We start from the raw sequence: 27,877 nt of genomic DNA on the forward strand, positions 1-27,877 counted from the left end.
CACGTGCACGTATGAACAGCGTTCAGAGGGTCAAAAGAGCAACATAACAGCAGACTACCTTTTAAGGCAGGCATTTTATTTTTAAACTGGGTACAACTGCACCACACAAACTGACTAGAATGTATGTAAAATGTCTTCAATCAAAAACATGGTCAAAATGTGAAAAGCTACCGTTTTTCTACACCTAAGGTTATCTTGTACTTCCAGTATTAATCCACAGGATATAAAATTCAAGATCATCATCACCTCTACTCCGGACACACGATGGGGGGGAAACGTAAAAGAAGCAGAGTGGTCATTTGGCTAAACATTGACATCAGTTTCAAAAAGGATTTTTTTTCACACAAACATTAAGAGTGACAGGCCGTCGCCGACCAGGTGTTAGTCGTCGTCCATCTGCTCTCTTTGAACAAGCACTTTGGTGAGAGTGGTGGCAAAAAAACATGACATTGGTTAGTTAGGCCATAACAAAAAAAATACAATATACAAACACACCTTCCTTTTGCAGATTAACGTTTGCAGCTTTTCGTCAGCCTCGCTCTAAAAGTAGTAAGTATACACATCAGATAATCATGACATTACACGTAACATTGACGCTAGATGAATCATGGCGGCAGCACATAAATCACGCCTGCATGATTTGTGCTATGATAAAGAGACCTTAACCAAATCTAATACAGTAGACAAAAAATATTAGGTTACAGTACATAAACAATACAAATTATAAATACAAATAAAAAGTGATTCACATCTTCATAAAGTAATTATGCAGGAACATACATTGGTTTGTTTATACTCCACATGGTGATGAGAACAAGCTGCGACAAAAAAAGTTTCACCAGTGACACTCTGACCAACATACAAGGCAAATGTCATTAAAGTGGAAGAGCACATGTCCTGTGGGCCGTTTACATGACTGGTACATGGTAAAAACTGCTGATTTAATAATTATTTTAAAGTGTATACTTCAGTTTGGCCACCAATTAATTAAATTGTGAGCCAGCCATTAGATTCTAGCTAAATAAACATATGCCTTGTACACAATTAAACAGCATGCACAACAAAAAGTCATCACAAAATGTCTAGGATAGGTAGGATGACGCAAAGTCAATGGTACCAAAAGTGGCTGGACAGACATGCCATGTGAGGCGGTGGGGGGGGTTCAGCAATATGAAATGCCTTGGCTTTTTAAAAGAGACAAACACAAAACACACTCGTCTTCCACACAGGGAACAGAAAAACATGATCTTATTGCATTTTCTAAATGCCGTCAGCCTAAATTATAAAACATATGTACAAATTACAATATGTATCAAACAGTTTGGTAAGTGCAATGCAGAGCTTGGTTTAAGTTTCTATGTGTGTGCAAACGTCAGTGCACAAAGCAACTCAAAACTAGACTTGAACGTGGACAGTGACTCAACAAAGTCGCACCACGAGTAGTCATTTCCTATACTGGCACCCTCTCTATTGCTGTGCGTCGCTTGACCTGTCAGTCAGTGGAGCCCGAGGCTGCACACAGCGACACCCTCAGCCAGCCTGGGGTCATAACACACACCCAGGCGAGCAGTCCGAGTCTGCTAGTCAGGTCTCTCTTCCAGGACACTGTGACGACTTGGCCTGAGTTGGCTAGCACAGCACTTGGTGCTTTATCTTCCATCTCCATGACAGTATGGAAGAATATGATGCTAATACATTAGCAATAATTAAGTGTTTTAATTGTGGCAAAAGAGGGATGTGGTTTCTGGAGAAAAATAAAATAAGGTGCATGTTTTGGCACTTTACATTAAACTGTGAACCAATGACCTCAGACCTGATCTTACATGCAAGACCATAGCTGCATGTGGGTCACGTGGTTGGTAGCAGGTTGGCGAGCATGAAGACTACTTGACACACCTGATCACAGAGCTAAGTGAGTGACATAGTACTGGCAACAGGCACTGAGACAATGGCAAAGCATGCTCATATCCTGCAGTAGGGATCATGTGAAGAAAAATAAATGCCTACAAAAACATTTAATAAATAATAAAAAAAACAGTGCTGATTTTTTTGGGAAAGGGGGAATTATGAGGGCAGAAGTTTGTGGTTGTCCAACCACAGACGTCCCTTTCAATACAATTTCATTTTATTGCATGGTTGGGGCCATTTAGGTTCTTAACCCATTTAAATGCACATAAATCAAGATTAAACATGTAACGTTGCAGTGAAGCAGAGATTGACCTAATTGTGTGAGGCAACACAGACAAACAGCTGAATCCTGAATCCTAAATATAGCACCAGTTGGTATTGTGTACAGACCAAAGGGTGAACATTGGGCCAAGGTCGATTACAACTATTGTGAAGAGTAGCAAGTGCATGACCCGACCTCAAGAGGATGTAACAGAAGCAAGAACATGGGGATTTTTTTTAACATGGCTCCAAGAATGAAGCAGAGACTAGTGGCAAACACTCTGAGGAGAATTCGTCATTCACCTCTTAATTGACCCTTGGAATCAAACTACATACGTACGTTCACACGCGCACTTAGTGACCCAGTGCAGAAAAAACATTTACAGGCAATGCACTATAGGATATATTCATCTATATATTTCATTTAGACCATTTACAATAGAGGAAAAAAGGCAGCCCTTTTTGAGAAAATATAAAGATTCCAACGTTTCTGTTTTGTGAAGCAGAACTCATGGGTCGCTGAGCCCCAGCATCGGTCCTGCACACAAACACGCAACAAAACAATCCTATCTGACATGCACGTACTCCTCGAGCATACACACAGACATACACACCGACATGGCCGACAACCACATATTTCATACAAGTACACAAGCGGTGTTCGACTAAAGTTTGAAGATATGGTTCTGTTTGCAGCAGGGGAATTCAAGAAAAACAATTGTGGGTGTTAAATGGTATAATGGAAATAAAACACAAATGTTTGCTGACATAACAGAATTATGAAAAAAAGTGACAAGATTTCTCCCACAATCCTCTGGGAAATGGCTCAGAGTCCTTATTGTGGTCCAGCAGCAGTAGAGCGGTCGTCTCCTTGTGCCTGTGACAGCCGTCCAATTCTCTTACTTTCTCATCCAAGCAACTTTGTAGCTCTTCACCGTTGCAGCCATGTCTGTGGTCCCCCTCTCGCCAGCCAGCTTGCCTGGCACATTGATCCATCCAGCAGGCTCTCTATCTCTCCTCTGGTGTTCCCATTTCTGTGCAGCGCTACTCTGCACCTGGAGGATGAATGTGGGACGGAGGAGGAGACAACAAAAAAGAAAAGTCTTTGTGTCTAAGTTCTCTTATTGGGTCCTAGCCGGCTGGGCCATGGGTCAAAGGGCAGTCAGGCCAAAGTTACAACGGCAGTACAACATGCCGCTTGAGTCCAACCAGCTGTCTGAGATGGGGTCATAGCGCTGGACAGTGTTCAGGTAAGATGACCCGGAGTGACCTCCCACCACATAGAGGTAGTTGTCCACAATGGCAGAACCTACACCTGTAAAACAGTGATGTCACATGTGGCCAGTTAGAGGCATCATTTTCCCTTTATTTGATGCAATACTAACAATAGATGCATTACATCCTCCAAATGTTTAATACTACAAGAATGACTAAGGCATGAACTCACCTGTGCGTGGCTCGTTCATCGGCCGACAGGCTGTCCACTGATTCTGGTGTGGATCATACCTCTCAATGCTGGACAGGTGTGACACTCCATTATGACCACCCACCACAAATATGAAGCCAAGCATGACGCCGACTCCAAAGTTGATTCTCTTATCTGCCATGGGGGCTACCATTTCCCAGGCATCCTTGCTGGGGTCGTACCGCTCCACGCTGCGTAGAACAAAAAACCCCACAATGGTTAAATATAAATGTCAGTTCACTCGAATAAGACATGTCACTTACAGCTGATGGTATAGAGCTGTGCAGACAGTTGTGGTTTTATGTGCCTTGATTTGTAAAGCTCTTAACTGTTGTCAGATTATACTTGAACACACCAACACGTTTTCAAACAAACATTACTCACAGATGCATTACCACACGTCAGGGTTATTATAGTTAACGAAAACTAAGACTAAAACTAAAGATGAAAAAATAATTTAGTTACTACAATGAACAATGCAAAACTAAAACTAAACTGCAGATAAATTCAGCTTCGTTTTCGATTCGTTTTCTCCCTCGATTACTGCCTGTCCTGCAGGTGATGGTTAAAGAATGAAATTAAAGGACTTGATAAACCCTATTTGGTGTCACACGTTGTTTCATCCTTTTTCAGCTTCTACAAGTCAAGGCTTTCTCTTAATACCTGGACAAACTAAAACTAAGACTAAAACTAAATAAAAACTAGTCGATTCCTCAAAATAAAAAACTAAAACTACAAAATCACTTGTTGAACTAACTAAAACTAAACTGAAATAAAAAAGCAAAATGAAAAATTAAATAAAAATAAAAAAATATGAAAATTTCAAAACTATAATAACCTTGCCACACATCAAATCATGTACCATTAGATAATACATCTATACAGCATATCCTATGAGAGTTACAGGGGGAGCTGGAGCCAATCCCAGCTGACATTGTGCAAGAGGCGGGGGACACCCTGGACAGATCTCCCAACATATAGAGACAAAAAAACATTTCGCAGCTATAGTCAATTTTAAGTCTTCAATTAACCTGACATCAATCTGCTTGTCTTTGGACCATGGATAGTCAGAGTACCCTGAGAAACCCCACGCGGATACAGAGAGAACATGTTAACTCTGCACAGAAGAACCAGTCAGGATTTGAAGAGAGAACCTTCTTGTCGTGAGGCGACACACCCGCAACATATATGATAGCAGATAAGAAACTATAAGGTAATGAAGTCGCAAATTTTAATTCAAGGCTTGACTTAGATACTAATATCTTTGGTTATTCAGTAACTTGCAGGCCAGTAGGTTTTTGATATAGTTCACAGCTCCCTGCAATATTCTAGCTTCAGACTGTCTGTAAACTGACTTCCTATTATTGTCTGACTTCAAGTTTCTCCAAGCAAAACATGTACACACATTTAAAAGCGCTTGAGTTTAAATATGTAGAAAATTGGCTGTGACAAGCAAAAAACACCCTGCGAAAGATTTAAAAGCAGTAAATCTATATACGCACAGGTTTATTTCAGCACTACTGTAGGTAAAAAGCAGCAATTACTCATTAGACTGTAGAGGGTAAGTGCTTAGTTTAGATCATCTCATAACAAACACAGTCAAAAGAAACCCTGGCAATATGGGGTTGTTTTGCAGTGTGCTAGGACATATAAGCCACTGGGAAGAAAAAAATATATAGTCCCCAAAGATTCTTTGTCCAAACACATTCTCCTGAGGAGTTTCAGGAGTCAAGGAAACGAGCAACAGAGACACGGCTCTCTAGAGACCTACAGCAACAATAGTCAGGCAACCACTCGCGCTCCAACTCCTCTTCACTCATTAACAGGTTCCTGATCATTTTCTCAGAGACACTTGACATCCGTCACTTGATTGCCAGTTCTATTAAATAACCATTAAATAACTACGAGACCCTGAGAGAGAGTTGGGTTAGGAGGTCTCAGATGGGTGACAAGCTTTTCACTGGGATCAAGGTCTATTTTAAAAAGGTGCGACAGAGCACCACAACCTTACAACACTTAGGTCAAGTGTAGGAACAAAATGACAGTTAGTTGCAGGTTTTGATTGTATGTGGCGTTCTACAGTCTCCACGTTGTAGAGAGATTCCAGTGGAAGAGGTGTATCATAACATATGAAGATACTTGTTCATTTTTGAGAATATATTTCATGCAACCTACAAAATTGTACAGGGTCTGCAGGATTGTGTTATTTACAGTTTAGACACAGACAGGGTTATGGCACTTTATCGTTTCCATACGGGTTCATTTAACTCGTAATGTTAAGAACATCCCTACTGTATATTTTCGTAAAACCCACAAGCAGATAACATCTATTTCAGCAGGTAAAACAACAGGTATCATAACCATTCTCAGTGGATTTACCTGTTCATGTGGGCTGGGCCATACCCTCCAATAGCATACACCATGCCATCCAGCACAGCAGTGGCGAAGCAGCTGCGGGACTTTGTCATGGGTGCCACTGGCTGCCACTCCTTCAACTTAGGGACATATTTCTCCACCGACTGCAGGTAATACTGGCCGTCATAGCCCCCCAGAGCATACAGCTCTCCTGCCAGCACCACCACGCCAAGGGTGCTGCGGCACTCGGCCATGCGCTCCACTGAGGACCAGGTGTTGCTTTCGGGGTCCCAGCTCTCCACTGTGCTCTCGTGTCTCCGATAGCTGATGCCCTGTCTCATGTGTGTAGCAATGCCTCCCACCACGTAAACCTTGTGGTCCAGCACTGCTACACCGAATTCATATCGTGGCACGCTGAGAGGGGCCAGTCCTATCCATGAATCTGTCTGAGGGAAATACATTTCCATGCTGCAAGAGAAAGGCAGAATCTGATTAGTGTGGTTGCTTGCAACCAAAGGTATACCTCAATACAGAAGTTGAAAAGTTACCTTTATAACAGTGCTTAAATTATTATCCAGACATTCTGATCATTACCTTTCTAACGTGGCAAACAGTCCAGCCTTGCCTCCGACTGCAAGCAGCACTTTTGGAGCACACCTGGGCCGTGCTGACAAAACTGTCTGATAGGAGAGTCGGTGCTCTGGCATAAAATGATATTTGAGGGCCTCATTGAGCAGGTGCTTGCATGTGTGGTCATCTCGTATAAGGTGGTTGGCTTCATATAGGCGAGTGAGGAATTTGACGCTGAGGAGTGGAAGGCGAACACAGTGCAGCAGCTGTGCCAGATGCTGCTGTCTCTCAGTTACATCATATTTGATCCACGATTCCAGGGCGTAAAATACAGTCTCCTCCGTGACAACCTTAAGGCAGTCATTGGACACAATTTCATCCAACTCCGCCCTCGTCAGTTCAAAAAACTCCTCCGTCTGACAGACTTCCTCAAAGTTCTCACAGATGAACTTAGTTGCAGCCAGGCACAGATCGTGACAGCCGTATGTCTCTGCGAAGCGGGAGATGCCTATACAGTTCCCAGCATCCAGCTGGCTCTCTAAAAAGGAACAGCACTCCTTAAGTACTAGCTTAACCTGGAGTAAGTTAGCAGCCGGGAGCAAAGATTCCACTGTTTCCTGGGAGATAAACACAGTGCCAGTGTAGGCATATTCTACGATGGCCTGCAACAGAAAAAGTAAACATGTGACATAAATAAAAACCAGTGAGTGCAGTTAATGTCCGCCAGCTTCAAGCATACCTGCAAGGCAGTCTCGTCGATGCACTGGAACTCCACCTCTGAGGTCTCCTTCTCTGACAGGTTACCCGTGAACATGGCCTTGAAGTAAGGACTTATGCTGGCCAGCACTACTTTGTGGGCATGGATCTTGGCATCGCCCACACGCAGGACAATGTCACATAGTTCATGATCCTGCCGCAGGAGCTGGAGGCCTTGCAGCAGCTGCTCCGAGTGAGGCCGTGTGAGACTGGCAAACATGTAGGATTGGTCCGGCTGGTCCATCTGTGAGGAGGGGTCCACACATCAGTGCAGTGTTGACATTGTGATTTAGTGAGATCTCTAAGATTTACTGGCATGTAGCTGGAAATTAAGCAGCTGTCATCCTGAACACAAGCCCTAAGTAAACACAGATCTGTGCAACATGACACAACAACAACACGTGTATGACTCATTCGGGGATGTTTTGAAGTAACACGGTGGTAAATCAGACGTGTTCTGTTCGCTGTCCTCTAAGGAGCATGATCTTTTTAATCCACTACTAACGCGGCTTAAAGTTAACCAGTCGCACCGGCTAGAAAGCGAATAACTAACAGGTTAACCTCAAATCTACTGCCTAGTTGCATTTTTGCTTAATGACACCCAGAAACAGAACCGTTAAATGTTTCTTGTCTGGGGCCTTGGCTTGATTTATGTACACGGCTGGTCCACAACTCGCTAGCTACCCCTTAGCCTCACATCAGCGGACAGCTACTGCAGCTAACACACTTTCATACAGCTCGGGTTTTTTGGGTCTTTTTTTGCACGGACAAAATCCCGCGGACATCATGTGTACATTAACATTCATGTCGCCGTCATAATGTCAACAACGTCCGACTCCAGCAAATACACGGTGCCAACATCTGCTCCATTGCATTGCAGTGAGCGCACGTTAGCTGCTAAAAATAAACACGGTTACTGTGGCTAGCTGCATCATTGATTGATATACAGTAACATGGCTGACAGACACTAAGCGTGACTTCACAGCTAGCTGCCACTTCACATGTTCACAGCGCCACACGCACAGGGACAAACCTGGAGCCTGTGGTCCGTCTTTAGCGCCGCTGGAAAGGTAACGACAGGTTTTGCAGTGTCGGAGTTCAGCGGCGACGAGTGAGGACCCCGGGCGGCGATGAGGAAAACAACCAGCTACCAAAGTGAAGCTAAGCTCAGAGCTACCGAGCAGCTTTTATACCAACCTGCCATCGGAGGAGCACACCCACTTCCGCTGCTTTCAAAATAAAACCACGCAGTCACTGCTCCATGCTTGACACGCAGAAACACTCAGAATCAGGTTTCAATGTTCAAACTTCAGCAGTATTTTCATTTTTAGAGGGAATAACACACCGTCCACAAGACCCGATTCACAACAACAGTGAAATGGTATACGAGTCCCAAATGCACATTTATTTTAAAGTGGATATTCAAGATAATTAGATAAATACAAATATTTATATAATTTGCTAATTTCTCAGTATCTCTAGATGTTGTACAGTGGAGTAAAAATATATTTGACACAGAAATAATAAGTTATACAAGTATTGTGTTTAAAAGAAGGTAAAGGATATCGGAAGTGGGCTTTTACTTTCATTGCTCTTTTCATTCATAAAGGTTTTTTAATAACAACATGAATGGTATGATATTATTAATGATATAATATTATTTATCAGGAATTAAATCAATTTGTTTTTAATTACATAATAAACGAATATATGATTATTGACAATATTATACCTCATATTTGTAATATTTAATATTATATACCAGTAGTTATAACTGTATAAACAAAATTGTATTAAATATTTATACTGTGTAATATTTGATATTATATACAATTATATGAATGAAACTGGAACATACAATATGTGTTATGATCGTGTTGTATTATTATATTGAACAAAATTTGAAAAGTCGAAATAATAACATAAAATATATAAATGTAATGACCTGCATTAATAAATATATTTTGCAAATGTATCAATTACTCTAGATGCTAAGTATTGGAGTAAAATGTAAAATTTATTTTCACTTACATTTTCTGACACAATAATAAATATATTATGTATAAAGTTGCACAAATTTAAATGAAAGAAAGGATATGATAAGAGTACGCTATATGTGCTATAATAGGTTTTATAAATGCTGTATTACTTTGAAAAAAAATTTTTATAAGATTTTTATACTAAATATGAAAATGTGTATAATTATTAATATATGAGTATACGAATGATAATGTTAAAAATGCGCATGTGTAATATATGAACAGGTTTTATAGATTGTATATTAGGCTATTTTATAATAACTACAAAATAACTCCATTAATATTGTGACTGAAGCCTATATGACCTTAGATGTGCTGTTCTTCTTATATGATTTGAGACATCTGGGATTTAATTTGAGGTATTGGTACTCCTAAAATAATATATCAGTGGTTTAAATTCGAAAAAACTGCTGCAATGTGTATTTCCATGTCCCCTCTTCTGCCTCTCTCTTGAGCTCCAGACAGAACACCTTATTTGTATAAAACCTTTCATACAAAAATGCAGCTCAAAGTGCTTTACATACAAAATAAAAACATGTTGAAATGTTTCATATAAGAGAAGATTTTATAAAACAGAACAGGTTCAATTATGTTTAAAAGAAAAGGAGATAACATTTATTTTTAAAATGCATAAAAACAGAAAAAGAAACTGATAAAAAGATTAGAAACTGGTTATTATGTTAACTTCACTTGATGAAATGAAACATATGAGGCACTTGTGTTCTGTAGAAAATTACTTTATTACAGAAAATAAACGACTTGCAACAATCACACACTTTGATCGAAATGTAAAAAATGTAATGTAAAAAAAAATTGCAATAAGACAGTGACAGGTCCTGATTTTCAGTCAATAAAGTGCAACTTAACTTTGTAATAAAAATAAATGTTGTGATCAAAACTATTTGTGTCTCTTACTATGGTACCCTGTTTTCACTGGCTTTGCTGTGCAGTGCCCTTCTTTGCCTTCGGATATTTTACCTAATATATTGGCTTCCCTGATGAGCTGGTTGCTTGAGAGTGAATCAGCATTCTCATTAACGTGCAATGCAAACCTGTGATTTTACTGAACTGAGACTTTGCACACCAGTTCAACCATAGGGCACATGCAGATCAACTCAACTCAATCAATTCACAAGGAACTTGCACCTAGTGTGGTTCTGATGATTGCATGTGAACTTTCTTAGAATGACGGACTAAGTGAAAAAGTCTGTGTACTGACTGTTTTCATACTTTGAAGGTACCTACTGACCCCCATCAAGTATTGACGCATCGTAAAAGTCCACAAAATGTATTTTCCACAATATGGGGCCTTTAATTCTTTCACTCTTCTCCCGCAGCTGTGTGACGGGGATGCCGCCTGGAGGAGCCTGGAGCTCGCGTCACCATGGAAGCGCTCAGTTTGCGACGTGCATTCGCCATTTTGCTTCCTCGGTGTGTGTGTGTGTGTGTGTGTGTGTGTGTGTCTACGCGTGTACATGTGTGTGTTTGTGTGGGCTCCTCTAGACCTGACAACCCCCGCAGCTCCCTTAACACTCCTCAGTCCGTTCACCAGCTCCAACAACCGTGGGGAAACATGTCTGCACACGGAGAAGAGCCGTAGCCGCCGCAGTACGACATGGGTATTCGGACAACGTAGCGTTTTAGTCTCGTCGAGCGTCGCCGGAGAGGACCGAGAGAAATGCGGGGTATGTGTTCTTTCTGTTTTTCTAACTTTGCTAGCTCAGTCCGTCAGCACCAAACACTACAACGCAATTAGCGGAGTTAGCTTAGCACCTCTTGAGCGCTGTTGTACTTACCAAATGTTTGTTGTTGTTGCTAGCTAACTAATGAGGCTGCTCGGCGCTAACGTGTTGTTAAGAAGCTAATAAAAGACATTGTTTGGTGTCGTTTATACGACAACACACTTTATATTAACCACCACAGCAGGGAATCGTGTAACGTACAGGAGTGATGGTTATCTCCATCGGTGTGCTCATGACTGCCGACAGCCACAAGTGGTTGTGTCCATTCGCTGCTGTGGTGATGTACCAGGATGTCGTGGTGGAGCTGCACCACAATCCCAATTAAAATGGTTAGAATATGCACAGTTATGTGTCTAAGTGCTCATAAGCATTGGTACCCACGCTGTCACCAAGCTCCTTATTACAGTCAAGCAAGTAGGAATTTACTCACCCTCATTTACTCACCCTTGTCCACCTTCCAGATATGTAAAGGCAGTTGTCAGTTGCCACAGCCTGGGAGCAGGTTCCAGTGCTGCCACCCTGTTTGAGGCTAACTACCGCTTTTTGTGACCCTGAGATTTATACGTAGTTTATGAATGTTTATCAGCGTGTTCCTGTTCTGAGCACCAAGAATAATTGATCTGTATTACACCACTTTTATTGTGAAACATGATCGTATATCTTTGCTTTTTTTGTCATATTTGTTTTGATTCTGCTTAAATGCTGTTAATGCTTTGCTTATGTTTTGTGTCATTGATCTGAAACTTGAAATCACACTGCTGCCAAGCTGCATTAGGGCACCTGTCGCGGCAGCCTCCACCTTGTTTGGATGCATCTGACTCTGTTGCCACGCTGTTTGGAGGCAGCTGCCTTTGCTGTCACACTGTCTAAGAGCAACTACCGCTATTAGTGACTTATTCAGGGAGATTTGATCTAGTTTGTGAATGTTTTTCTCTACTAAATATCCAGACATATTGGTTTTTATCTGAAGCATTTTCCCTCTGGTTCTGGGATCATCAGTAAGTTTCACAGTTCTTTTATATAATCAACAGCTCGTAATGATGAATGTAACTCGGGACAAACGTGTTGGAGAAGGCGGTGTGAGATTTGATGGAGCCACGTCTATATCTATACACTAGTGTGTGTGGAAGTGTTTAAGTGCCAGTTCTAGTTCTACACTTTTGTACCAACAATATCTGGTCTTTTTCTGCAGATATACACAAATCAGTTGAATGTATTGTTAGTTTCCATGTATCTGCACAATCAGTAGAAAATGTCTTTCCTTCACTTGTCTTTAGTCTAGCAGCTTTAGGTATTGCTGTAGAGACAATTTCAAGGTTTGTTAGCCTATAGTGTTTTACAAATATTAAGTCAGTTGTACTTTCCAATCCACAGAACAGTCTTGGGGCAGATCATGTCAAGACTGCCCAGGTGATGTAACCAGATTCTGAGGCCAACAGGAATGGTGCTGTCTTGTAACACAAAAACACTGAATACATCTTTTTCAGCATAGAAAGAACATAAATATAAATGGAGGGTGTATCTGGTCCTACTGTTACTAAAACTTGTTTCTTTGAAGTATTTTTATCTGCTTTGAACAGTGTGGCAACAATGGCAACTGCCTTTGAACTTTTTGGTATATATCAATGGCAGTTTCTTTTGACACCAGAAGTGCCCTTATGAGCTACTGCTGCCATCATTTGAACTTGCCCTTACTGTGTTTTGCATTTACAGCCAGGTGGTTTTCAATCACCAACCATTCCGACTTCTGACCACATCATCACACCATCAATCATGATCGCTGGATTGATCTCCCAGGAGTTACACAAGCAGCTTCTGGACCCAAAGAGTTACCAAAGCCGCACAGATGGTGTGAAAGAACTCAAACGCGTCCTCTCAGAGGTGGACATCAAGTCAGTCCCCTCTGACAGTGTTGAGGACTTGATCAATTTTCTCCCTCGACTCCTGGAAGACAGTAATTTCCAAGTGATGCTCGGCACCTTACAGGTTTTAAACATTCTCATTCAGAGGCTAGACACAAGTGTGGAGAAATATTTCAAACTATTACTCTTGGTGGCCTTCAAGGCCCTTGGGGATGCTCGCACCATCACCAGGGTTGAATACATGAAGGCGTTTCAAAGGCTGATGAAAACTGTTGCGCCGCAACAAGTATTAGATCATCTCGTCAGTAAATTGAAGCACAAGAATTCAAGGGTTAGGGAAGATGTCCTTAACATCATTATGGTAGCTATGCTTACTCATCCAAGGAGAGATTTCAACATCCCTAAGCTTTGTCATGAGGTTGCACCATATTTGGCAGACAGCAAAAAGAAAGTCCGACATGCTGCCCTAGAGCTGTTTGCTATTTTTGACTCGTGCCTTGACACAGGGAAAAAGCAGCTTCTAATGAAAGCTGTCGACATGGTTGAGCTAAATGGGGATGCAGAGGGTCTAATGGCAGCTGTACAGGCGAGACGAGCAAGGCATCTCCTCCCTAAACTCTCCTCAGAGGGAATATTGGAGTATGGCTTAGTTGTGTCCAAACCAGGACAGAGGTGCACACTGCAGTACGGTTCTGGAGCTGATCTGGACTGGGTGATGAATGGAGGGCGGATCAGCAGTGCCAGGAGCAACAAAACTGAACCGGACTTCGACCGATTGTATGGCTATGGCAGCTTAGGCTCCCTCACTGATGACCTTCCACTCCAAAGGAGGATTGTCAGTGCGGGCAAAGGGAAAAACAAACTTCCCTGGGAGATGTTGAGCTTCTCATCCACTGTGAATGACCAGAAATGCAATACACCTAATCGAACGTGCTCGGAACAGGTAGGGTCCTTCATCTTATCAATCCTATATTCTCACTTATCTCTTGTGATAATTAATCTATCCGGGAACCTCCCCTGATTTAGCATATGCTTCTACTAAATTCGTAATTCTCTGTCAAACATGAGGTAGGTAAACTGAGGATTAGTTCATTCTGATCGCAGATAGAAATTGTGTCCCTTTTTTTTTGCTTAGTTTTTGATATTAATGAATCAGCTATTGATACAGGAAGCAGTGTTCACCTCTTTTATTTAATTGACTTCTAAAAATATTCCTCGACATCCAAAGTATTTTGGGTGTAATCTCAGGCATCTCAGTGGCCAGGTAGTGTTGTGGGTGAAAACTAAGTTTCACTCGTGGTCCAGAAGTTCAAAAATCCAGTCGAATAAAAAGCAGGAGATGTCAACTTAAAAGCAGCGAGAGTTTATTGTCGACAAAAAACCCGAGAGCATTCAGTAGAAAGCCGGAGCTTAACCAGAGAAGGACTCTGCTTAACAGTCGTGTGGTGCTGTCTTATAAACCCTTTAGTGACCACACCTGTCGGCATTTCATTGGTCATCATCATTTTGGGGACACACGTGTCAGTAGGTCATTGGTCTTTCGTTTTATCGTGGGCACACGTGTCCTCATTTCATTGGTCACTTTTCTAGCTCTGGAAACTTACACTGGGCATGTTGTGATCTTACACTAGTTTTGCCCAGACATGTCCAGGCATGTCTATTTTACTTTTAAACAGTTTTGCTCATTCTTGACACCATTATCTTTTGTTCAATCAGCTTTCTATTTTTAAAAAGATATTGTTCTTACATTTGACACCATTATCTTTTGTTCAATCAGCTTTCTATTTTTAAAAGATATTGTTCTTACATTTGACACCATTATGTTTCAATTCGGTCAGATTGTCTTTTTTAAAAGATTAATATTTCTTCACACAAGTTATACAATCACCTCATACTGCTTGTTACACACAGAATATATGATTTGATTTGTAGTTAAATTCACAAACTTATTGTAATCAGTAGTAAATCATGTTTCAATCACACATTAGTTTGTAGTGCAGATTCTTAAAGGTATATAGTGACATTCATAAGTGACATGGTTTGATGGCCAAAAATTATACTACAGTAGTTATGTTGATTTGCCCCTGGTCATATACAGGGGCAGCAGACATAGCAACGAGCATAGGAGTAGGTATAAGTGGTGCACTTCACCGTAAAAAAACTGTTATCCTTGCAGTTTCTCCCATGATTTCAGAATTTAGTTTTTCTGCCTTTTACCCTGTTGATCAAACAAGCTGAGTCACACTCAAAGGCAATGGTCCAAAGAGACTAAAAATATCGTAGAGGTGGCACTGTCCTTAGAGAGAGTTTAGGGGAATCTTTCATAATGAGAGGGACACAGTTATATCTTCCATATCTATGTATACAACAGTATTGCTTCAACCATCTCTCACTGTATATAATATCTTAATATTATAAAAATGCACATTTCCATAGGAACACATTTTCCATAATGCTTAATGGTTGGCTTCTTTTCATGTGTTGGCAGGGTAACAATAGACTAAACTGTATCACTGAATATCCATTTATTAGCTGTCGCTGCAAAGATGAGCATGTCTTGAAAATAAGCCAGGGCCAGCCTCCCACTTTGTTGAGCAGACTGTCTGCATCACATGTTAAAAGCTTACAAACACAAATTATGTGTTTGTTCCAATAATACATCATCGAGTTGCTTTGTTACAAGAGCTATTAATTGACCATATTGGTTCTGGAAGCTATCATCCTGCTTAGAGCCTCAATCTAAAAGACCTTCTGTTTACTGCAGCATCTCGTTTCCCAGCAACCTCATTATCACAGCACATTTACTGAAGGGAACGTGAAGCATAATTGGCAACATCACAGCCTTATGCTTGTAAAACATGCCTTATTTTCTGCTCTGGTGTTGATTGCAATCACACCAAGTGGTCTGCAGTGAGTGTTTGTGATTGTTTAGGGAGGGGACTGGCCTCAACTGCAACACTCGTTCTCTTTCAAAAGGCTGTAAAATCTATTATGACCCTCTCTCTGTTTCTCTGTGACATGAATTTATCTGAACGCTGATAGAAAAACTTAAAGGAGAACAGTAAACATTGTGTACATTAAGTTAAGATCCACTCAAAGGCCAGCGTCTCATGTCTGAGCTGGATAATTATCTGTCACATCCCTTTGTTCAGGCCAGTGGATGGAATTACACTGAAGCTCTTGTAATGGTTAATGATTGTTGTACTGAACTTTATCCTATATTGTTCCTATTAAAAATAAATAATTTTCTGCCCATGTATGTTTAGGTGGCCACCAAGGATTTCCTTCTCCTGTCCAGGAAGCTAAGTCCAGAGGCCTACATACCCAGTTTTAGTAAGTGCCAATGTTTCCTCCTCTCAACCTGACACCCACATTATTTCCAGATGAGGTGACGAGTATAGTGGAATGGATGTCACGGTCAACTTCAGCTGGACTCAAATTAGAGCGGCTGTAAATTGGATTGGCATGCTGAGTCATTGGAGTCACTACGCCACATGTCACCAGATGCCCTGCGTTGAGCACAGTTGTAAGGCAGAATAGTGTCACAGCAGTCTCACAAGAAGCCAAGACACTGTTGTGTCAGTGGTTTAGTCATCTAATTATCACTTTGTGCAGGAGAAAAGAACTCGATAGTTTCAACCATATTAAGCTTACATGTATGTTTTTCTAGAATATGAATGTTTTAAAACCATTTTGCTGTTGTATCATGATTATATTGACAAAATGAGTAGGGTTGTCAGTGTTATTGCGATGTTGTTAAAATGTTTTCAAAATGTTCAAAAAGTACTGAGAGATTAACTGAATTAATATCATTAAGATTTATTATCAATAAAAAATAATATAGCACCATGTAACACCATATCAAATGTGCAACATTAACATTTAAGAAGAAAGGCTTTAGCCTCGTAAACAAGCCTTTTGTTTTACAATGAGAACTTCCTTAAAAAAGTAAATCAAATGTGCGTATAAAAATAACACAACCGTCACGACAGTGGATGCTAACAGTTGCTAGCCATAGCCAGAGCACTAGTAGCTCATGCTGTTACAGTATCAACCAAATCATGACAGTAATTATAAATTGAAGCAGTTCAATTTATCGTCAAGGATTTACCGCGATTTACTGAGAAACCATTAAATCCCTAGACTATTACGAGAAGAATATTACAGAGAAAATGTGAAGCATTATTGCTATTTTAACTATAGCAAGGCTTTCTCGCAGTCATGTTAAAGATGACCCGCCTGAAATTGGATTGTATCTGCTTGACTCATTGGCTGTTTGACAAAGGCAATAGACTCACTTCCACTGCTCCTACTATATCTTATGTAGTCTGGACACATGCTAGTGCTAATCCTAATACTTCTCTGTAGTGTTGTTTTCTGTAGCCTATAAAAGTAAATTGTGTGGCATAGTATATTTTTCCACTCAGCTGTAGCTGTGTCTGATCCCCTCTATACAGCCTGTGTGTCTGTGCTCACAGGCATGACTTGGCTTCAAACCTTCTGAGCTTTTTCAGCTGCAAAGTTTGCCAGAAGTACTTACCAGTACAGTTAAATACAGTCCAATGTAATAAATAATCTAATGTGCAGTCATGATCTATTTTTTTAGTTTAATCTAAACTCATTGACTATGACGATTGTCTATAACTTCTCAGCCAAAATAATTGATTTTTCCAACATTTATAATACATACTCACAAATCATGGGTTTACTTTGGAGGACCATTGCTGCCATGTTAATTATGATATAAGTAGTTTGCAAGCCTGTTAGATTTGTAATCAAAATGGAAAAATATACTTTCCATCTAGGTTCTTTAGATCCACAGAAGCATCAATTCTCCAGAAGAAGGAGGCCTCCTGCTCGCCTCAGGAGAAGTGGAAGCCTCAACTTAGACCCTGACATCTTCAAAACCACCAACTTCTGTGACCCAGATGTTGGTAAGAATTTTGACTAATAGCTCCAGTCAAAACATCAACTATATCTCTACCATACTACCCTCAGCTACACCCAGTTTTTCATGGTTCCTGATGTGTGAATACCCTTTCTCATAGTGGCACCCAAAGGGCGCATGCTCCAGAGGAACCCCAGTGTTGAGCGCACATTTTCCCTTCCCTCTAACCCCACCACATCTGGCTCATTCCTACTGCCCTCCTACCCACTGGCTGCACTCCCAGGAGGCATGCTTACCCCAACACTGTCCCGTCGCCATGGAGATCCCTCCCTGTCTATGTCCAACACCTGGCCCAACAAGAGGGAGAGCAGCCCTCAACAGCAAGACACCAGCCCCTGGAGAGAAACAGCAAAGGGTAAATTAGGAGAAAGACTTAAGTTGATACGTATTAGAGTTTTCTGCTAAATGTGAAAATGTTGTGGCCTCTATTTTGTATAACCTTTTTGTCTTTGTTCCATGTCCTTCCCCTCCAGGAGACCTCTCCAGCAGATGCTCTCCCAGGCCTCTCCTTGCCACCCTAATGACTTCCTCTTCCACTTCGTCTTTCCGCCGGGCTCTGAGCAGCACCAGGGCAACCGTTTCTGTCTCACCAGTAGTCCCTCCAGGAGAGCAGGCCCAGTCTCATAACGACCAGAGGTACAATGCTTCAGGCAACTTTCAGAACCAACAGCTAGAAAAGAGCCTTCAGCTGGACCCTGATGGCTTCAGTGCAGTGCAGGATCTTCAAGAAGAGGATCCTCTGGACAAGCAGGAGGTCAGCAAACTGTCTGTTTATGCACCCTTAGCTTTTCCAAGTCCAGTACATAAGGACACTGTTTGCTTGTTCAGGGGTTGAAGTTTGGCTCCATTAACAGTTTTTCCTTTCCATGCTCATTTGTGCCCATTTGTGTGTTCCTCACAGATGCGGAACTCTCTGCGCTCATTGCACAATAGTGCGGCCAAGAAGAGGGTCAAAATAGGCCTTAGCAGTCCAGATCCAGGCAGCCCCGACTCTGCTGTGAGATTAGATTTGGATTCACTATCACACACCTCTCCAAAGCTTACCAGCTCAGCCAGTGAAAGTGGTCTTTCCAGTCTGAGCTCGGTGGCCGACACCAGTTGTAATGGCTTCAAAACCAGGTAAAAGACCTACATTTTGATGCATTTTGTAAATGTTCGGTGCAAGATCTTGGAGAATATATCCTCATTTTGTCTGTCTATGATTAATCTCACACTTGACATAGAATAACTTAAGATCATGACACTACTGTAGGTTTCTCCAATAGACTAAATCATTTGATTTGATCTTGGTGCACTTTTTGCAGCATTTGGAAAACTTTAAACCTCTCACAAACCTGTTGACAGGTGACAACACAGGAGTAATAAACTGCTACTTCTGTTGTTGTATTATGGCAGTGTTGTGAAAATTTTCAGCATAATTTCTCACTTGTCACATCTGTCAACAGTCCTGGAAACTCTACAGGCCCTCGCATTGCAAGAGTGCCTTCTGCAAAACGGAGGTCTTCTGTGTCCATGGACTTCAGTAGCCTTCAAGGTATAGAAAAGGATTAAGGAGTTTTTCATCCACTCTGTTGAATTGGGTTGAAACATCTTTGTCTTTTGATCTTTTAAGGATTAAGAAATGAACCGTCATCTGAGGTGGGTGTTGTTGGGCAGAGAGTGACTTATTCCAATGGAACAATCAAAACTGAGATGGAGACAACAGGCACCTCCCCTCCTTTGGTCAAACCTGACTTTCATGAAGCAGTTAGGGGTCTGAAGCCTACCAAAGGTCAGCCAGCGTTGACAATGGATTTACATGCTTGTATTTAGTGTGCTTGCATAATTAATTCAAAAATCATCTGCATTAATCTTTAGGGTCACAGAACCAAAGCAGCAGAAACTCACCGGGCACAGACATGCCTGAAGGAGTCATTGGAAAAGGTCAGTGTGCCATAAATCATCAGATGAACATCTGTCCTGTCTTCTGCTTTCTTAATGATTAAGTGTTGTACATTAGTACTGTTTTACAACAGACTCAAAGTGATCATGTCCTGTCTCCCAAAAGTCCTTTTTACAAAGACAAACTAGTAAATTTTTTTATGGTCCTAATTTTATGATACTAAAATTAACTGTGGATTGTGGATCATATTACTGATGATGTTACTGAGCATTTCAGACTGTCATGTACGTTTTTCCGGTCATATATTTAAATTACCTGCATCTCCTCTGTGCTTCTTAGGCATGTTTGGCAGTGCAGTGTCCTGCCATCCAGGAGTCGTCTTTTCACTTGAGCAGGGTGAAACTGTGGCCAAACCCTCCTCTTATCCCTCAGCTGATGTCTACAACCACACTCTGTATGAAAGTCAGATAGACAGTGATGACAGCCCATGTCCTGATGAATATAAGGTTAGTTGTAGTTTTATCCAGTGGTAAATCATATTAAACCATGTATGTTACCTGTTACCAAAGTAGCACCTGGTGTGTGTGTGTGTTTTTTTTTTTTTTTTAATGAATGTATATCCAGGAGAGGGTGAACAACACAAGGTTCAGCCAGGACAGGATGCAGCTGCAGCCTCTGGATCAGCACGAGTGTGGTCAGGGGGACAACGCACAAGAGAAGATCCGCCATCGTGTCAGACACATGTTGTCTTATTCACCAACTGAGGAGAACAGAGCATTAATCTTTAAAGGTGAGGGAAAACACTGGATTCATTACCACAAACAAATAACAAATGTAATTTTTTCCGAAATTGGATTATTGGATAAATTGTGAAATGAAAAAGGGAACAAACTAAGGTCATGTCAAAGATAAAGATAAAAAAATATTGATTTTAAATTTTTTATTCCACAGTGCGACCACCAAGTCAGTGCAGTGTTACTAAAAATGTACCTTGGTCGCACCGGTGCGCCTAACATTTAACTGCTTTGCTTCTGTATTTGACCGACTCCTATCGCTCCCTCATTTCATCTCCTCTGCGGAGTTTATGCTCACACAGGCCCGGGCTGGCCTCACCCCCACTCACTCACACACTCACACACTCACACACGGACAGTGAAGCAGAGATGAGTGGCGGTAAACAAGGCGGTAAATGTGGAGCAGTGGTGACAAAAAGTGGTGGTTTCCACTATTAAGTTCCTTTCTATATTTGATCAAAAGCAAATTTAAAGCATGTTAAATTGACTTTTATTCATTTTTCAGCTTTTTGCCTGTATATATTTTTAAGATAATAGTGTAAAATTTAAATTGTCTTTATTCACAAAATCACACAAATAACAAATTTTGATCTTCTGTGTTGTAGATCTGCATTTAAATGGCAGCACACTGTCTTCCCCCAAAGCAGACAACCTTTCTACCCCTCTTAGCACCAGCCACCCCGACAGCCCACCAGGACCCCAAAGCTCCCTCAAGTGCCTCACTCCGCCCCACCAGCCGAGCCCCCCCACAGTGCCCCCCAACCCTAAAAACGTCTCGCAGCTCCGGAGGACTTCCAGCCTCAGAAGGATACAACCTTCACCATCAAATAGCCCGGAGCCCGGTCCGCTTTCCAAACCCAACCTGGCACTGACCGAGAGCTTCGACCTGCTGAATTCTGGGGACTGGTGAATAACCCTCCATCCACTATAAGAATAACTCAAAACTAGGGCTCTTTCATATGTTTGAGAATAGTTTAAAAATCTTTAAATCACGATCATCACAAATATTGTGATATTTCTTATGCAGCAAAATCTTAAAGCTATAGATTTATCTTTATATATACAGTATCTACATAATATTTTACAACGACCAATACCTGTTATTTTTGTCACCAACTTTTAAATATAGGGAGAAGAAGATTGAGGGCCTAAAGATCCTGCGCTCTCTGGCCCACCACCACTCAGACATACTCCAGGCCAGGCTTCATGATGTCTGCCTTTCTGTCATTCAAGAGGTAGCGTAACCTGTTGGATAGCACTCCCACATGATTTTTACATGCTGTCATTGTGCTGCTGTATATTCTGTGCTTTGACTGCCTGTATACTCTTGATGATGTCTATCATCCTCAGGTGAAGAACTTGCGATCAAGCGTGTCCAAGTTTGCAGTGTGCACAGTGGGTGATCTCTACACCCACATGCAAAAGTCGATGGACCAGGAGCTGGAGAGGACAGTTAAAACTTTACTACAGAAAGCTGGGGATACCAACGTCTTCATCAGGCAAGATGTTGATGCAGCCCTGGATTGCATGGTGCAGCACTGCACCCCCACTCGTAGCATCAACGCTCTACTCACTGGAGGACTCAGGTATGCATATTTAATAAATTGTTGTTTCACCAACTGTAAAATTCCTGTGGGAACAAACAGTCTACATCAAAATTTCAAATATTTGATTGCTGCATTCATTCTCCCTCCGCTGACAGTCACCTCAATGCAATGGTGAGAAAATGCACCAGTCAGCATCTGGCCAATCTGGTGGAGAAGGTTGGTGCTGCCCGTCTCCTCTCTGGGGGTAAAGATCACAATGAGAGGATTTTACCTGCTGTCACAAAACTCGCACAAGACTCCTCACAGGAAGTCAGGTACATTTTTATTACTCTGAAATCTATACACAGATTTGCTCTTGCATTGCTCATATTAAGAATTTTTAATTAAGTTTTTATTTTCATTATTACTATAGAAAATACATCACAGATGATAGTGGGAAAACACAGTATGAATATTTCCACCAAAATTAAACCAGAATAATAGAAAATCCTGCATAATAAAATGCTGAACCACTCTCAGTTTTAGACAGATCTTACTCAGCTCTGTGAATTGTTATGCCATAGTTTGTGGTGGTGGTACTGTATTGTTCTGGTACTGGGTGGCATGGTATGAAACCTGGATTAAATATGACTTTGGAAAAAGTACTTTGATCACAAGAAGGTTTCATGCTTTCTTTTACTGCTGCTTTTGCACGGCTGAGGGGCCAAAGTCATAACTACAGTCTCTTAACATTGGCCTTCAGTGTCTGAGTTGTGATTACATTGGTTCAACACACAGGCACTTTGGGCGTCAGATGTTGCTGTCCCTGTCATCCCATCCTGACTTTGACAAGCTCCTGGAGAAATACATCCCCACAAAAGACCTCCCAACTGTTAGAGATACTGTCTGCACTCTCAAGACAAAGGTGCTCAGTTCTTTCCTCTGTGTTTATAAGATTGATGTTATTGCTAAAGACCACGCTGTCATCTTACCTAGAGATTGTGGGTTATTTTAGGGTCAAAACACCCAGTCAGCCAGGGGCAATCGCTCGCTCCCAGGCAGTGGAACATTCAGAGCCTCGTCTCTCACCAGGGTGCATCTCAACCATACCAACAGGTGGGTGTGACTATCAGCAGCACAGCAGAGGTGTCTGTAAACACTGATTTTGCCTTTTAAACAGAGCTGTAACTTTCACAAACTGTTCATCATTAACTATTAGCTGACTGTATGAATTCTGACAGATTATTACTATCAGCTTATCTCTTAAAATAAACTTTTGACATTGTTACCATCCAAGCAAGTATTCTCCTCTGTGGGTCTCATAGTTCACAGACTGCGTACCAGACTGGCAGCATTTGGGCATGTTGTATTTCTGAAAAAACCCCAGTAGAAAAGTTGTTTGTGTGTGTGAGTCTCCTGGTTATGCTGCTGTTTGTATGAAAATTAACTTCTTGTAAAACAAACATGTTTCTATTTGTTGATGTGTCAGACGCTCAATCCATTATATACAGTTTTAATCCTGTCAGTAAATCGTTAATAATCGATTAAAGAGTCCCAGTTATCATTAGAATGAAAATTCTAAAGGTCCATCCCTAATTTATACTTGACTCACAGGTTTATAAAGGTAAACCATTTGATATATTTTGCTTCTTCTACAGGGAGTCTAATTATAGCTATAAATCTCCGAGCATTGTAGACAAGGGTCAATACATCAAGCAGATCTCAGATCAGCTGGGTTCAAAAGACTTCAGAGAGAGGATAGAGGGAATCAACCAGCTTGTGGAAGACTGCCAGCACAACCCCAACATGGTCATCAAAAGTATATTCCCGGTTAGTATGAGCATTTGTCAAAGATTCCAGTTACTATCATACTATTTTGTATCATAACCTAACTGTGAAAGAGACATCTCTCACCTTTTTGTTGTTCATCCTTCATTTCCCCACTGTCAGGTGTTTGATGCCTTCAAGGGCCGGCTGCTGGAGTCCAACACTAAGGTCAACCTGCACGCCCTCGAGTCGCTGCAGAAAATTATCCTCCTGATGAAGGAGGACCTGTCCCAAGTGGTCAACATCCTGATCCCTGCAATCGTGGATAATCACCTCAACTCTAAAAGCAATGCCATCTACTCTGCTGCTGTTGGAGCCATTGATGCACTCATCTTAAATCTCGGTTCTCATTTTAAGCCTTCAGATTATTTTATTACAGGTGAATTTTCATGTTTGATTTAGAGAATTTTATTTCATATTGTGATTTTCTTTGTTTCCATGACAGATAATACACATCTCCTTCAGCCTCTCTGCACCAAGGCAAAATTTTTAAATGGCAAAGCAAAGGTGGATCTTATTGCAAAGGTTGCAGGTATGTCTGTTGGGATCATTCTGTTCACTGTAATACATTCTGACCTCCACTCTCTGATTATTTAGTATGTCTGACTTCTCTTTTTTTTCATTTCTAGACATTGTGACAGAGCTCTACCATCGCAAACCCCAGATGGTGGAGCAGAAAGTGCTTCCCTTAGTGTGGCACCTCCTGGGTACCTCCACCCACAGCGGTTGCGGCGGCAGCGTGCGGGCTGCCACTGCCAAACTGTGCCAAGCCCTTGACGCCCAGATGGGGTCCAGTCTGAATGTGTGTGCCGCCTCCCAGCCTTTCAACATCCAGAAAAATTTAAAAGAGATCCTTAGGGCCTCATAAGGTTTAAGCCGAATCCAAACACAACCAAATGTTGGAAGAGAAGAACATTGACACTTATGAGGGGCCGTCAGGGACATTATTCAGAATTACCTCTCACACACACACATGTGAAATGCTCTCATACATACATGTGAAATGCTCTCATACACACACACAACTAGTACATCATACAACATACTAGTACATCATACTAGTAAAATTTGCCCATATACACAGCTGAAATGCTCTGATATAGAATTCTACTAGTAATTGAACTATAACAGTTCAGTAGTGAATATGAAAATTACAGTTAAACAGGAAGGCCTTTCTGTCATGTGATGCAGGCACATGCACAGACATTTTAGGGGCAGGTGCTCAAGCCTTGGTGCCATCTCTTGAAAGATTTTTATGACCTCACTTTTATTTGTATGTCTTGCTCAATGGCAAGCAGGAGAAGGTCAGAGAGTCTTTCTTCCCCACAGAGAATTTGTAAAACTGTCTTTAAATTGTCTGTCTGTGTCTGTCTGTCCCCCTCTCTCTTCATTAAACATGACAAACGTCAGTAAACAGCTGGACAAGGCTTTGAAATCACAGATTTCATTAGTACAAAACGTGTAGGCTATGCGTTATGCATGGATGCTCTTTGTATGAAAAGGGAAGCGTTTTTAGCGGGTTTGACGCCTAAAAATGTAGCCACATAATGTTTTCAGGGGCACTACAATGTTAAGTATTGCGGTTAATTTTGCACCAAACAATGTCAGGGACTGATGCTGCAGGTCAGAGGAGTCCTGCAGGCTGCAGGGGTTTGACGCTTAGGGTTTTATGAGAGCTAAGTGGAGGAGGAGGAGGGACAGGCAAGGTGGGGGCTTGTGTGCGCCGTGGATCAGATCAGGGCAGAATTCTCACAAGAACTAAAATTTCATTAAATGTCATTGGTGTTGCGAACAACGTGGCTGACGATCAACACGTGAATCACGCTGTGAACTGGCATTTTAGTTGAACCGAAGATCTTCCGGTTTTACTGAAACACCTTCCGTTTTAACTGAAATTCTCTCACACATTATAGTGAAATATATTATGTATATTATATGAGAGCATTTCAGTAGTGTGCAAATCATTTTTCAGTTGTTTATGTGAGAGTGTTTCAGTATTGTATGTAAGAACATTTCACGCGTGTGTGTGTGTGTGTGAGAGGTAATTCTGAATAATGTCCCTGATGGCCCCTCTTAGACACTGATCTTACTTGAAGACAGAGATGTTCCACATTTCTCACAGTGCCTGCACTTTTGTATCACAATAGACAAAGTCCTTAAAGAATTCTTATCTCAGTGAGATTTTCTGATACAGAAACATGAACAACTGAAACACACACTCAACCTGCTCTCTTTGCACTTTGAAAAGGTAACTCATCATCATGATAAATGTCATGACTTTTACATTATAACATCCTATTATTGTCATTGCTTCTTTTTTCCCATAATCTAAACACATGTACTGTAGACAAATCAGAGACACTATCGTAGAGTGTACAAATGAAATGCACAAAAAGACAAGGAAGAAGACAGGGAATTGAAATGTGTATATTTTTGCTGTTGCACCAGATGCGATGTTAATACTTTTAAGATGTCTTCTGTAGTTGTTTTAAATGTTTGTGAATTGAGATTAACAATAATAGTACAAAACTTTGTACAGCTCTAAAGTGTATTTGCACAGTATTAATTGTATGCTGTTCGATGGTACAGTTTACAATTTATCTATCATGTAATGGTTTCAAAGTCATATTAATGATGTGATGAGGTGATTTTGTCTCTTTGTTTTTGTTTTGCATGACCTAAAGTTACTGGCAAGATCAAAAAGTTTCTATTTTTTGTTATATATATATATATAAAAGGCAAACTTAAAGTTTTTTGTGGGTCTGAGCAGTTTAGTCATCAGATGGAGAGGCGGTTGAAGATGGGAAGACGCTCTGTGTTGTGCGATCAGTTCTCTGTGTGTGTCCACGTGCGCGCATTGATGATTAGATCACACTTGGGTTCTGACTAATGCTCCTGGATGGGGATGGCGTGAAAGCATAAAGGAGTGCGGTTACTCCAGCGGTTGCCTGAGAAACAGTGATGCCCCCAATCTGACTCTGTCTCAGAATAGTGCCAGTCTTCATGTAGCCTTTTCATTCATTTATTGTTAAATTATATCACACTTTATGTTTGTGAACAAGAGCAAAGATGGACTGATATATAAATAAAGTGTTTTATTTAGGTACTATTAAACAGCAGGTGCCTCATTCACATTTTTAAGGGAGAAGCTACATTTACAGTTTTTATGTCTTTGCAAGGGCGGAAGACAGATGCTGGAAACTCTGTGCTTTTGGGTTGTCCATATTTCTTCAAATGCGGTACAAATTTTCAGTTGGACTCAAGAATGAAAAATGTTTGTGGTCAAAGTTCAAGGTCACTGGTCCTCACAAAACACATCTTCTGCCGTGTGAACACAACATCTCAAGAGCACCATGAAGAAATCCTTTCATATTTGTTACAAACATTCACTTGGACTCACAAATGAATTGATTAGAATATGGTAGTCAAAGGTCACTGTGACCTTATATGAGTGCGTGTGTGGGGTGGGGGGGGGGTGGTAATTCTAGTTTAAAGATGAAAATTTAATTTTACTGTCAAAGAAACACACGTCATTCTGTCTTTAACCTGATTTACCTTTATTCATGGATACAGTTGGTGATAAACATGAGGATACATGCGTTTTTGGGTTGTTATAACTGTCAAATTCATATGGCATGATGTGTAAAGCTAATTAACCCTCTTAAAATGTGAAATAACAGAAAACAGCTGACTTAAAGATCTTTGATGAACAAACTGAAACGAGAGATTTCACATGTTCCAAGGTCCTGTAGAAGAGGTAGGTTTAGCAAGCAGTGCAAAAGACTTATATTTTAATTAACAAATGCACCAATGCTTTGACATGCTTTAATGTTTCAGATTAAAAACTAATGTCACACTTCAACTGTCTTGTCAGGGATTATATATTCCGGCCAAGGTACTTTGCTGCCAGGTTTGGAATTGAATCAATCTAAGCCCCTAAAT

At 41.0% G+C, this 27,877-nt stretch overlaps 2 protein-coding genes across 3 annotated transcripts; one reads left to right on the forward strand and one right to left on the reverse strand.

Moving 5' to 3' along the window:
- Nucleotides 1-55: 55 nt before the first annotated feature.
- Nucleotides 56-8,520, reverse strand: LOC109644371 (kelch-like protein 28). Of its 2 annotated transcripts, none has more exons than XM_020109727.2 (6): nt 8,349-8,520; nt 7,299-7,559; nt 6,584-7,221; nt 6,014-6,457; nt 3,617-3,825; nt 56-3,484 (listed from the first exon to the last, which is right to left on the reverse strand). In XM_020109727.2, the coding sequence occupies exons 2-6, from the start codon at nt 7,557-7,559 to the stop codon at nt 3,321-3,323; spliced, it is 1,716 nt and encodes a 571-aa protein (XP_019965286.1). In that variant the 5' UTR covers nt 8,349-8,520; the 3' UTR covers nt 56-3,320. The 2 variants fall into 2 exon arrangements, with proteins under 2 accessions (XP_019965286.1, XP_069391806.1); XM_069535705.1 differs by having other exon boundaries at nt 8,339-8,473.
- Nucleotides 8,521-10,513: 1,993 nt separating this feature from the next.
- Nucleotides 10,514-27,049, forward strand: LOC109643793 (TOG array regulator of axonemal microtubules protein 1). The gene is made up of 22 exons (XM_020109023.2): nt 10,514-11,039; nt 12,810-13,901; nt 16,225-16,291; nt 17,764-17,892; nt 18,007-18,261; nt 18,380-18,660; nt 18,808-19,025; nt 19,352-19,440; nt 19,519-19,677; nt 19,764-19,829; nt 20,128-20,294; nt 20,413-20,578; nt 21,188-21,488; nt 21,712-21,817; nt 21,933-22,168; nt 22,285-22,443; nt 22,907-23,033; nt 23,124-23,224; nt 23,767-23,938; nt 24,059-24,278; nt 24,381-24,467; nt 24,565-27,049. Exons 1-22 carry the CDS (start codon nt 10,641-10,643, stop codon nt 24,801-24,803), a joined length of 4,836 nt encoding a protein of 1,611 aa, XP_019964582.2. The 5' UTR covers nt 10,514-10,640; the 3' UTR covers nt 24,804-27,049.
- Nucleotides 27,050-27,877: the final 828 nt, after the last annotated feature.

The sequence above is a fragment of the Paralichthys olivaceus genome, chromosome 12 (assembly GCF_024713975.1).
Source record: "Paralichthys olivaceus isolate ysfri-2021 chromosome 12, ASM2471397v2, whole genome shotgun sequence".
In the NCBI taxonomy this organism is placed as follows: Eukaryota; Metazoa; Chordata; class Actinopteri; order Pleuronectiformes; family Paralichthyidae; genus Paralichthys; species Paralichthys olivaceus.

Excerpts from the sequence above, each read along its gene's own strand:
- LOC109643793 (XM_020109023.2), top strand. The coding sequence starts at position 10,641 with ATGTATTTTCCACAATATGGGGCCTTTAATTCTTTCACTCTTCTCCCG. Across the intron at positions 19,830-20,127 it reads TGAAGGAGTCATTGGAAAAG|GCATGTTTGGCAGTGCAGTG; the intron begins GTCAGTGTGCCA and ends TGTGCTTCTTAG. Across the intron at positions 24,279-24,380 it reads TGCACTCATCTTAAATCTCG|ATAATACACATCTCCTTCAG; the intron begins GTTCTCATTTTA and ends TTTCCATGACAG.
- LOC109644371 (XM_020109727.2), bottom strand. The coding sequence starts at position 7,559 with ATGGACCAGCCGGACCAATCCTACATGTTTGCCAGTCTCACACGGCCT. Across the intron at positions 7,222-7,298 it reads TCGACGAGACTGCCTTGCAG|GCCATCGTAGAATATGCCTA; the intron begins GTATGCTTGAAG and ends TTTCTGTTGCAG. Across the intron at positions 3,485-3,616 it reads GATGAACGAGCCACGCACAG|GTGTAGGTTCTGCCATTGTG; the intron begins GTGAGTTCATGC and ends ACTGTTTTACAG.